Here is a 12,967-nt window from a genome sequence, read left to right on the forward strand (position 1 = left end):
CCCCAGAGTGGGAATGCATGAATTCTAGGGCTGTACAAAATAAAATGTGTATGGAACCACAGGAAGGATACAGAGAAGATTCACTAGTATGATACTAGTTTATTTTTGTTGATAAGATGTTTAATATTTAAATTGGAATGCAGAAATTTAATCAATGATCTAATGGAACTTTCCAAGGTAATGAAAAGACTTTGAGAGAGTAAGTAATGGAATACTGGTTTGTAATGGTTGGTGAATTGATAATAAATAGACATTGGACCAGATTCTCCGACCTCGCTGCAACAGGGATTCTCCAGTCCTGCTGCAGCGAACAGAGATTTGGCTGAGCGGTCAAATTCTCTGTTCTCACTGGCAACAGCAACGGGTCATGAACAGCCGGAGAATTCTGGTCACTGACTGAGGATAATCACTATAGGAGTACAACAGCTCTTAGAAGAAACTTTAATACACAAGAGAAACACTTATCACAATATTTACCTTCCCACATTGACACTACATCATTTAAAATGGAACTGGATACACATTTGAAAAAGATGGATATAATATGAGAAAGGGCAGGGCAGTAGATAACTTCAATTGGAAAACTCACACTGGTTTAAAGTGGACTCTTTCTACGCTGCTAATTCTGTGGCATTCAGCTATATAACTCTGGCAGTTTAGATGTTGGATTAAGTTCAGTGATTTTCATAAATGTTGTGTAGGGATCAGCAACACGATAATACGTTTAGTTTATTTCAAAACTGATTCCGTTTTTTATCATTTGCTACTTATCATTTAGATGTACTTCAATGCAACTCTGACAGACTCCAGCAAACTCCTCAAGCCACTGCTAGTCTTCACATTTATCATCTGTGCAGTGATCGCTGGATTAACACGTATTATCCAGTATAAGAATCATCCGATTGACGTGTACTGTGGATTTATGATAGGAGGAGGAATTGCTGTCTATTTGGTAAGTTTCGCGTCTTTGATTTTGTTACAGATGTATATTTCTTAATGATGCAAACTCATTATTTTTACAAATGTTTATCCACTTGTGCTGTTAGTCTGGTGGCCTCAAATTTTCCGATAAGTTATGGTACTAGATGGGAAAACAGCTGTCAGATAATCTGGACAGATATGTGGGCCCATTCAGCTTAAATCAAGAGGATTTATCCTTAGTGATAGATACGTTGACTTCTAATAAGTGATCTTGGATCCCCCACAATGCAGAAGGAGGCCATTCAGCCCATCGCATCTGTACCAATTCTCCGACGGAACATTTTACCCCGGCTCACCCCTCTCTGCCCTATCCCTGAGGCCCCGTGCATTTACTGTAGTTAATCCCCACTAACCCACACATCTTTGGACACTAAGGGGCAATATGGTACGGCCAATCCCCCGAACCTGCACATTTTTGGACTGTGGAAGGAAACGGAAGCACCTGGAGGAAACTCGCGTAGACACTGGGAGAACCTCCATTCAGAGAGTCACCCAAAGCCAGAATCAAACCTGGGTCTCTAGCGCTGTGAGGCAGCAGTGCTAACCACTGTGCCACGGTGCCATCCTCTTAAGAGCCAAATTCTCCAATCTCGCTTGTAGCTCGGACAGCTATGAGGAGAGGCTGAATAAATTAGGCTTGTACTCGTTAGAGTTTAGAAGAATGAGGGGAGATCTCATTGAGACGTATAAGATGATGAATGGGATGGATAGGATAGAGGTGGAGAGACTCTTCCCACTCAGAAAGGACAGTAGGACTAGGGGGCACAGCCTCAAGATAAAGGGGGGGGGGGCAGTTTAGAACGGAGTTGAGGAGGAACTTCTTCGCTCAAAGGGTGGTGAATCTCTGGAATTCTCTGCCCGTTGAAGTGGTGGAGGCTGCCTCGCTAAATATTTTTAAGACGCGGGTTGATGGGTTTTTGATAAGAGAGGGGATTAAGGGTTATGGGGAGAGGGCGGGAAAGTGGAACTGAGCAGCGACAGATCAGCCATGATCTTATTGAATGGCGGGGCAGGCTCGAAGGGCTAGATGGCCTACTCCTGCTCCTATTTCTTATGTTCTTATGTTCTTATTCTCCCGTCCCGCTGCAGTGAACAGAGATTTGGCTGAGCGCCAAATTCTCCATCCTCGGCAGTGGGGGGTGCAAATGGCCAGAGAATTCTGGCCCTTAATTCAAATGGATACGGTTACCATCTTATTTTTTAAATGCAGCTTTTGTTTTAACATTCAGGCTGACAAACATCATATTAGGGCAAGTATAATTTATTTGAATGACTCATTAATTGTTTAGCAAGTATTTGACTCTACAGTCTGATAATCTGCCATGTGCTGTAGTATCCTACCCTAGAATAAACTGATATTTGTTATACTTGTTAGTCCATATCCAGCACTCTTACCTTGAAGTGATAGGTCTGCCCTTTTTGTGTCACTTGGAGCGGCACGGTGGCACAGTGGTTAGCATTACTGCCTTACAGCTCCAGGGACTTGGGTTCAATTCCCAGCTTGGGTCACTGTCTGTGCGGATTTTGCACATTCTCCCCATATCAGCGTGGGTCCCCTCTGGGTGCTTCCATTTCCTCCCACAGTCCAAAGATATGCGGGTTAGGTTGATTGGCCATGCTAAATTGCCCCTTAGTGTCCCGGCATGCATAACTTAGAGGGATTAGTGGAATAAATACATGGGATTACGGGAATAGGGACTGGGTGGGATTATTGCCAGTGCAGAATCGATGGGCCAAATGGCCACCTTCTCCACTGTAGAGATTCTATGAGAAGTGGAGAAAATTTACTGAGAGCTTCACCCCACTCCCAAAACGAACTTCAGATACAAATCCAGATAAAGGCTTAAGCACGTACTCCAATTGAACATGATGCGATGAGCAGACTATAGCTCAGCAATTCCAGTTAACACAGGACCTGACCTAATTCCCAGGCACCACGTGGTACAGTGAGATAAAGCACAATGTCTGTTACATCTGCTGCTCAACTGAACCAGATGTAGCAAGGGCGAAGCACTTGGAACATACCACAAATAACACACAGAGGTTTAAACATCAATTTCGTAAAGATATCCTGGTGAGTTTCTCCAAAAAAGGGACAAAGTGAGAAAATAAATGCAATTAAGAGTTAATCTGTAAGTAAGGTTCAAAATTGAAAAAGTTTATTAGGTTAAGGGAAATGAGTTGTTATCATGGAATCACAGAATCCCTACAGTGTGTGAAGAGGCCATTTGGCCCATCAAGCCTGCACCAGCAACAATTCCTATCCCTGTAACCCCAAGTATTTACGCTGCTAATCCCTAATGCCAACAAGATGGTGGAAGCAGATTCAGTGGTAATTTTCAAAAGGCAATCGGTTCTGTACTTGTGAAGGAAAAATTTGCAGCCTTATGGAAAAAGAACAAATGAGCAGAACTAATTGAAGAGAAGGAATATTTTTAAAACTTGCTTTTGTGTAGCACCCTTCACAGCATCAGGAAGTCCCAAAACACTTTACAGACTACTAAGTTATTTTAAACATCGTCACTTGTGTCTTGCACAGACATAGAAATATAAAAATATAGAAAATAGGAGCAGAAGTAGGCCATTCAAGCCTGCTCCACCATTCATTATGATCATGGTTGATCATCCAAATCAGTAGCCTCTTCCCAAATTCTCCCTATATCCATTGCTCCCTTTAGCCCCTAGAGCTATATCTAACTCCTTCTTGAAAGCATAACAATGTATTGGCCTCAACTGCTTTTTGTCATGGAGAATTCCACAGGTTCACCACTCTCTGAGCGAAGAGATTTCTTCTCATCTCAATCCTAAATTGTTTTCCTCTGGACTCCCCGCCATCAGGAACATCTCTCCTACATCCATCCTATCTCGTCTTGTTAAAATTTTATAGGTTTCTATGAAATCCCCCCTCTCATTCTTCTGAACTCCAGTGAATACAATCCTGCCCAACTCAGTCTCTCCTCATCAATCAGTCTGGCCATCTCAGGAATCAGTCTGTTAAACCTTTGCTGTAGCCCCTCTGTAGCAAGAACATCCTTCCTCCGGTAAGGAGACCAAAAATGTGCATGGAATGCGCTGCCTGGGGAAGTGGTGGGAGCAGGTACGATAGTGGCATTTAAGGGGCAACTAGATGAATATATGAATAGAAAGGGAATGGAAGGATAGGGACTCTTGTTAAGTGCATTCGGTTTTAGTTTAGGGAGGCACCATGATTGACACAGGCTCGGAGGGCCGAAGGGCCTGTTCCTGTGCTGTACTTTTCTTTGTTTTTATGGTATCATCCCATTCCATGATACATTTCATCCCTCTGCCATTTTAGTTCAAACCCTCCCTAACTGTTCTAGCAAATACTTCCCCTAGGACGTTAGTCTCAATCCTGCCTAGACTTAACCTGTCCAGTTTTTACAGTCCCATCTCCACAGAACCAATGCCAATGTCCCAGGAATCTGAAAGCTTCCCCCTTACACCATCTCCTCTGCCATGTATTTATCTGATATATCCTGCTATTTCTATGCTAACTAGCAGGTGGCACTGGTAGTAATCCTGAGATCACTACCTTTGAGGTCCTACTTTTCAACTTGCTTCTTAACTTCCTATATACTGTTTTTAGCACCTCAAGCCTTTTTTTAACCTATGTTGTTTATACCAATTTGTACCATGACCACTGGCTATTCACCCTTCCTAATCAGAATGTACTTGTAGCTGCTCTGAGACATCCTTGACCCTAGCACCAGGGAGACAACATACAATCCTGGAGTCTGTTTGCGGCCACAGAAATGCCAATCTATTTCCATTACGATTGACTCCCCTATAACCATTATACTCTAATGCTGTTACTCCTCCACCGTGTTGCAGAGTCGACCATGGAACAACAAATTTGGCTGTGCTGCTTTCTCCTGAGAAGCCATTCCCCAACGATAGCCAAAGTAGTATATCTGTTTCCAGGAGACTGGCCACAGGAGATTCCTGCATTGCCTATCAAGTCCTCTTGCGCTATCTGCTGGTCATCCATTCCCTTCCTACCTGTGGAGTCATAGCCTGCAATGTGACCATCCCTCTGTGTGTTATCCACATTACTCTCCACCTTGTGGATGCTCCACAGTGTCCCCAGCTGCCTTTCCAGCTCTGAAATCCAAGCTTTCAGGAGCTGCAGCTGGAGACACTTCCTGCACACAAACTGGCACTGGAAATTTTCCTGGCTTCCCACAGAGTGCAGGAGGGACACACATGGCTTTGAGTCATACTGGCCTGCCCTACGGATTGTTGATTTGCTTTATTTGGTTAACAAAAATAAACACGTTGACCTGAGTAGCCTCTGAGCTGTCTGATTCTGTGAAATAGATAGTTCTTAACATGTATTTTGATTCCATGTTATTTTGTGTTCTGCATACAGGGTCTTTATGCTGTGAGCAACTTCCAGCCTAGTGATGATGGCATAACCCACCAGACCCATCACAGAGAACCTTTGAGATCACTGACGGATCTCAGCCAGGAAAGCAGCAGACAACTCCAAGGAAAGACTGGCAGTAGCATTGACGGGATTTCATCGCACCATTCAGAAAGTATTCTGAACCGAAACCACAGAGAATCTGGCTCCCTTACAAACTTAAAGAGAACGAGTGCCGATGTTGAGATCATTACTCCTCGTAGTCCAATGGCGAAGGAGAACATGGTGACCTTTAGCAACACATTGCCTCGTGTCAACACATCATCGTTGGATGAGGCAGCCAGAAGGAACGCGACAATTCATGCTTCGATGGACTCTGCCCGTTCTAAGCAGCTCTTATCCCAGTGGAAGTCCAAGAATGAAAGTCGGAAACTCTCCCTGCAAGTCATGGAGACGGAGACTGGGCAATCACCGCCCAAGTCCATGGAGATGAGATCCAGTTCAGAACCAGCAGGAGTAGGCCTCAATGGAGACCAACAGGCACAGCTCAACCAGTATCTGAAAATTCAGGCTGGTACTATCCCTGGGACTAACAGCACCAGTAACATTGGTGGAGGAGCAAGAGTCTCCATGCAGTCGCGCCCAGGCTCATCACAGCTGGTTCATATACCTGAGGAAACGCATGAGAACATAAGTACTTCTCCAAAAGCCAGTTCAGCTCGATCAAAGTGGCTTAAAGTAGCTGAGAAGAGTGGAGTTGGTCGGGCAAACACCCAACCGAGAATTATGCAGGTTATTGCTATGTCCAAGCAGCAAGGCATGTTACAGAGCAGCCCAAAAAGTACCGATGGCAGTACAGTATCCTGCACGGGATCTATAAGGTACAAAGCTCTAACAGAGCATGAACCCAGTAGTATCGTCAGAGTGGAAGCCCATCCGGAAAACAACAGGCCTCTGGTGCAAGTACCCTCGGGCAGTGAAGGGAGTGGATCATGGAAATGGAAGTCCCACGAAAAGGCCAGCATTCGCCAAGCATTTGAGCTGAACGATCTTAACAGGGACTCTGAAAGCAGCGAATCAGTAAAGGATAGCTACGCTACAGCGGAAAGGAAGAAAGCCAATCCAGACAGCAGCGAGCACCATCACCACGGAATCACCACCATCAGAGTGACACCAGTGGAAGGCAGCGAAGCGGCCTCCGAAACGCACTCGGTGTCCTCCAGTCGGGATTCAACCCTCAGGCGGAAAGCTAACATCATTTTAATACCGGAAAGAGGAAACAGCCCGGAAAGTACAAGAAATATCTTCTACAAGGGAACATCACCCACGCGAGCTTACAAAGAGTAAATCTTGATCACGGAAGCCTGCCGAAAGACAATCCCAGTGTAAACAGATGCTGAATGCCAGTGCTTATCGATAATAGATTGAACAGCATAAATGTGCCATTCAGTGGTTTATTATTTGAGAAGTTACTGATATTTAAACATGGTTGCATGAATATGATATTTTTACATACTAATCAAAAGCACACGGGCAAAGCCTGAGCCTTGTGAAAGAAGTATTTGCTACATTGCTATATCAATGAACTGTGAATGCATTTTCTCCCATTTTGAACATGTCACTCATGTATTGAGCAGTTGATATATTTTCAGAAAGCTTTGGCTGCACTGCTTTTTTCTGTAATGACCAATTTAGAATTTATTTCCTGATTAAAGCTTTAGGTAGTACATATATACCCAACTGTTACGAAGGGTTTGGTGAAACTTTATTTGTGGAAACATTATTGGGGTTGCAATGATTACTTGGTCAACAATCAGTCAAAGTTTTAGTTAGTTACAAAGCTTCCTTCCAAGGGGACCATGTAGATGAGAAAATCATGTAGCTTTTATAGAAATTACATGCAAACTATATTGAAAAACATACACATGTGCACCACGTACGTTACAAATACTAGAATTTTTTTCTCACAGAATGTAAAATGAGCAGTAATTGATTACTGGTCACTATTTATATCATAGATTTTTATACCTACTGTAGCCTTAGCATACTGATATCATGCCTTTAAAAAAAAGTGTTTTTTAAGTAATATAGACACCATCTTTTTTTGTAAGCTTACAAGGCAGTATTTCAAAACTATTAAAAATATAAAATTTGCCTTTAATCATGTTACAAGCTTCGTACCAAGCTGTTTCTACTTTGTTCAGTAGTGAAGGACGGTGTCCAATAGAACAGCGCTGCTATTTCCATCCCAGCACTTCCCCAAACCCTCCCCTCCCCAGATTCTCCCCACACCCATACTAACCCCAATGGTGTACCAAATATAATGCTGTATTATCTTCTTGAGTTGCTAAGAGAAATGGTTTGGGCTTTTATTACTAGATCCGTATTGATAGAAAAAAAATGTGTAGTTTTTACTTGTTTATACTCGTGGTTTTGAATACAGCTTATACGAAAAGGTACATAACAGTCAGGCACCTTCAGACAACAGTTAAAACAGTGTGTTACAACACTTTCCCTTAATGGCTTTGCTCAAACCCTGGTGAGCATAATCATTTTGTCCTTAAGGAATCATTCCATTTGGAGAGCTATCAGCTTGAACGATTCCAGTGGCTGAAGTTAAAACCTTCTTTACATTGCACCATGACCTAGTTATGTTTTATTATGATGGATAGGTGAAGCTGTAGTGTTCCTGCTACTATAAGAGTGGATGTAACGCACTGGACTGTGAAGAAAATCCAGACATCTGCATGTATCTTTTATACAGTACCTCCTGTAAAATTAAACTTTATTTTCATTGCAACAATACCTTCATTCAATATTTATCCAGGAATTATTTAACAGGTGACATCATTTTTGTAATTGTAAATAATTACTAGTTGGTACAAACTGTGATATCCTTTTGAAGGTTTGTTTCTTTGCCCAGTAAAATTATATTTAAGTGATTTATATGTTAAAGGGAAGACCATTTAACTAAGGTATGCACAGGTATGTATAGTGGCATATGTGTTTAAAATGTCATGTTAACTATTTTTTCAAGAAGTGTTTTGAAAAAAGAGCACTGGTTCAGTCAGTAAAACTTTATTGTGTGCGAGTTCTTAAATTGTGGTATACAAAAGTTTCGTGAAAAAGTAACCAAGGAAGAAATACTGAAACTTATTTCTATTGAAAAAGAAAATCAATGCCTCTATTATCATATTTGAAAGATATCAGCTACACTGTACCTTTCCCAAGTGTGTTGGTTATTTACAAAATAAATGTTTCTTAATTGCAATGGATGCTTGTAAATCATGTTTTCTTTTGTTATAACACCCAAGTAGAAACAGAAATGTATTTTTTTTCTTACTGGATCACAACAGTTTCTTTCCTTTGATCTATTATTGTCACATGTATTGGGATATAGTGAAAAGTATTGTTTCTTATGTGCTACATAGACAAAACATATTGTTCATAGAGTACATAGGGAAGAAGGAAACAAGAGAGTGCAGAATGTAGTGTCACCGTTGTAGCTGGGGTGTAGAGAAAGATCAGATTAATATATAGAAGGTACATTCAAAAGTCTGATGGCAGAAGCTGCTCTTGAGTCAGTTGGTGTGGGTTCTCTGACTTTTGTATCTTTTACCAGACGGAAGAAGGTGGAAGAGAGTATATCTGGAGCTGCACTGCTTTGCTTGCTTTCATGACTGGTGTACAAGGGCACCAGATCCCTCCTTACATCAATATTTCCCAATCTATCACCATTCAAATAATGCTCTGCCGTTCTGCTTATCCTACCAAAGTAGATAACTTCACATTTATCCATGTTATACTGCATCTGTCATGTAGTTGTCCACTCACTCAACTTGGTATAATTGCCTTGAAACTCTTAACATTCTCCTCACCTCTCACATTCCCATCATGTTTTGTGTCCTCAGCGAACTTGGAAATATTACATTTTATCCCTCATCCAAATTATTCAATGATATTGTAAATAGCTGGGGCCTGGGTTCTGATACCTGTTGTCACTGCCTGCCATCCAAAAAGAACGCTTTTACTCCCACTCTTTGCTCCCTGTCCGTTAACCAGTTTTCAATCTATGCCAATATACTACTGTCAAACCCACACGACCTAATTTTGCACAGTAACCTCTTATATGGAACTTTTATCAACAACTTTCTGAAAATCCAAGTACGCAACATTCATTTGTTCTTCCTTGTCTGTTCTGCTCATTACATCCTCAAACAACTTCAGTGGGGTTAACAAACATGATTCTGCTTTCATAAACCCAAGTCAAATCCTATTGATATTTTCCAAATGTCCTGTTAACATATCCTTTATAATAGACACTCGTCTTTCCACTGCCGATGATGTTAATCTAACCGGTCTGTAATTCCACATTTTCTCCCTCCTTTTTTAAATAGTGGAGTTGCATTTGCAATCCTCCAATCTACTGGGACTGTTCCAGAATCCACAGAACTTTGGAAGATAATGACCAATGGATCCATTATTTCCATGGTTATCTCCTGGGATAAATTATTAGACCCTGGGATTTATCAGCTTTCAATCCCATTAATTTCTATTCCTTTAGTAATTCCCTTCAATTCCATGTCTCACTCGACCCTTGGTTCCTTAGAATTTCTGGGAAGTTATTTGTGTCTTCCTCTAACAAAAGTATTCCTCTGCCATTTCCTTGTCCTTTATTATAAATTCTCCTCTTTCAGATTGTACAGGATCTTCATTTGTCTTCACTAATTGTAAAATCATAAGAAAGGAGCAGAATTAGACCACTCAGCCCATCGAGTCTGCTCTGCTATTCAATCATGGCTGATAATTTTCTCATCCCCATTCTTCTGCCTTTTCTCCATAACCCCTGATCCTCTTATTAATAAAGAACCTATCTGTCTCTGTCTTAAAGACACTCAATGACCTGGCCTCCACAGCCTTCTGTGGCAACGAGTTTCACAGATCCACTGGTGAAGAAATTCCTTTTTATCTCTGTTTTAAAGGATCGTCCCTTCAGCCTGAGGCTATACCCTCTGGTTCTAGTTTTTCCTACTAGTAGAAACATCCTCTCCATGTCCACTGTATCCTGCCCTCGCAGTATCCCGTAAGTTTTAATAAGATCCCCCCTCATTCTTCTAACCTCCTCTGAGTACATGAGAACATAAGAACCAGGAGCAGGAGTAGGCCATCTGGCCCTTCAAGCCTGCTCCGCCATTCAATAAGATCATGGCTGATCTTTTTGTGGACTCAGCTCCACTCACCTGCCCATTCACCATAGCCCTTAATTTATTTACTGTTCAAAAATTTATCTATCCTTGCCTTAAAAACATTCAATGAGGTAACCTCAACTGCTTCACTTGGCAGGGAATTCCACAGATTCACAACTCTTTGTGTGAAGAAGTTCCTCCTCAAATCAGTCCTAAATCTGCTTCCCCTTATTTTGAGGCTATGCCCCCTAATTCTAGTTTCACCCGCCAGTGGAAACAACTTCCCTGCTTCTATCTTATCTATTCCCTTCATAACCTTATATGTTTCTATAAGATCTCCCCTCAGTCTACTCAGTCTCTCCTCATAAGCCAGCCCTCTCAACACCGGAATCAGCCCAGTGAATCTCCTCTGCACCCCCTCCAGTGCAAGTATATTCTTTCTTAAGTAAGGAGTATTCCAGGTATGGCCTCACCAGCACTTTATATAGCTGCAACATAATCTTGCTGTTTTTAAACTCCATCCCTCTAGCAATGAAGGACAACATCCCATTTGCTTTCTTAATTACCTGCTGCACCTGCAAACCAACTCCTTGAGATTCCTGCACAAGACACCCAGGTCCCTCTACGCAGCAGCATGCTGCAATTTTTTACCATTTAAATAATAGTACATTTTGCTATTTTTCCTACCAGAATGGATGACCTCACATTTACCAGCATTGCACTCCATTTGTCAGACTCTCACTCACTCACTTAGATTATCTATATCCGTTTGCAGACTTTCAGCGTCCTCTGCACACTTGCTCTTCCACCCATCTTAGTGTCATCTGCAAATTTTGACACACTACACTTGATCCCCAATTCCAAATCGTCTATGTAAACCATAAACAATTGCGGTCCCAACTCTGATCCCTGAGGCGCACCACTAGGCACTGATTGCCAAACAGAAAAACACCCACTTACCTCTACTCTTTGCTTTCTGTTAGTTAATAAATCCTCTATCCATGTTAATACATTATCCATAACACTGTACACCTCTATCTTATGTAGCAGTCTTTGGTGCTGCACCTTGTCAAAAGCCTTCTGGAAATCCAGATACATCACATCCACAGGTTCCCCATTGTCCACTGCACATGTAATGTTCTGAAAGAATTCCACCAAAATAGTCAAACATGACCTGCCCCTCATGAACCCAGAATCCTCAACCGTTCCTCATACACCAAGCCCATCATTCTAGGGATCATTCTTGTGAACCTTCTCTGGACCCTATCCAAGGCCAGCACATCTTTACTTAAATATGGGGCCCAAAAATGCTTGCAATAGTCCAAATGGGGTCTGACCAGAGCCTTATACAGCCTCAGAAGTGCTCTTGTATTTTAGCCATCTTGACATGAATGCTAACATTACATTTGTCTTCCTAACTACCCACTGAACCTGCACGTTACTCTTAAGAGAATCTTGAACAATGGCTGCCAAGTCCTTTTGTGTTTCTGATTTCTTAAGCATTTCCCCATTTGGAAAATAATCTATGCCTCTATTCCTCCTTCCAAAGTTCATAGCTCACACTTTTCCACATCTGCCACTTCTTTGCCCATTCTCCGAACCTGTCCGAGTCCTTCTGCAGTCCCCCTCCCTTCCTCAATGTTACCTGCCCCTCTACATATCTTTGTATCATCTGCAAACTTAGCAACAGTGCCTTCAGTTCCTTCCCCCAAATCGTTAATGTATATTGTGAAAAGTTGTGGTCCCAGCACCGACCTCTGAGGCGTACCACTAGTCACCGGCTGCCATCCTGAAAAAGATCCTTTATCCATACACTCTGCCTTCTGCCAGTCAGCCAATCCTCTATCCATGCCAGGATTTTACCCTTAACACCATGAACTTATTTAACAGTTTCCTATGTGGCATCTAGTCAACGACCTTTTGGAAATCTAAATAATTCACGTCCACTGGTTCTCCTTTATCTAACTTCCTTGTTGCCTCTTCAAAGAACTCTAATAGATTTGTCAGACATGACCTCCCCTTGATGAAGCTGTACTGACTCAGTCCTATTTTATCATACACTTCCAAGTATTCCATGATCTAAAATCTCCCCAGTGACCAAAGTCAGGCTAACCTGCTTATAATTTCCTGTTTGCTGCCTTCCTTCATTCTTAAGCAGCAGTGTTACATTAGCTACTTTCCAAACCTCTGGGACCCTCCATCTCCAGTGATTCCTAAAAGATCGCCACCAATGCCGCCACTATTTCCTCAGCTCTCTCTTTTAGAACACTGGGGTGTAATCATTTTCCTTTTACTTATGTATTGAAGTTTTTAAATATTTTTTAATTCATTCATGGAATGTGGGCACTGCTGCCTGAGGCAGCATTTGTTGTCCATCCCTATATAGCCCTTGAGGGAGCATTTAAAATCAACCACA

General features: G+C 41.9%; 1 protein-coding gene across 1 annotated transcript in view; it reads left to right on the top strand.

Annotated features, from left to right (window-relative positions):
* The window catches only part of plppr4a (phospholipid phosphatase related 4a), a 71,380-nt gene extending 62,789 nt beyond the window's left edge, over positions 1-8,591 (top strand). The window contains exons 6-7 of the mRNA XM_080196513.1: positions 779-952; positions 5,372-8,591. Coding sequence (XP_080052639.1) covers positions 779-952; positions 5,372-6,712 — 1,515 coding nt within the window. The 3' untranslated portion in view covers positions 6,713-8,591. The remainder of the gene's footprint in view (positions 1-778; positions 953-5,371) is intronic.
* Positions 8,592-12,967: the final 4,376 nt, after the last annotated feature.

This window comes from Carcharhinus amblyrhynchos, chromosome 9 (assembly GCF_965287045.1).
Source record: "Carcharhinus amblyrhynchos chromosome 9, sCarAmb.v2.hapA, whole genome shotgun sequence".
NCBI lineage: Eukaryota > Metazoa > Chordata > Chondrichthyes > Carcharhiniformes > Carcharhinidae > Carcharhinus > Carcharhinus amblyrhynchos.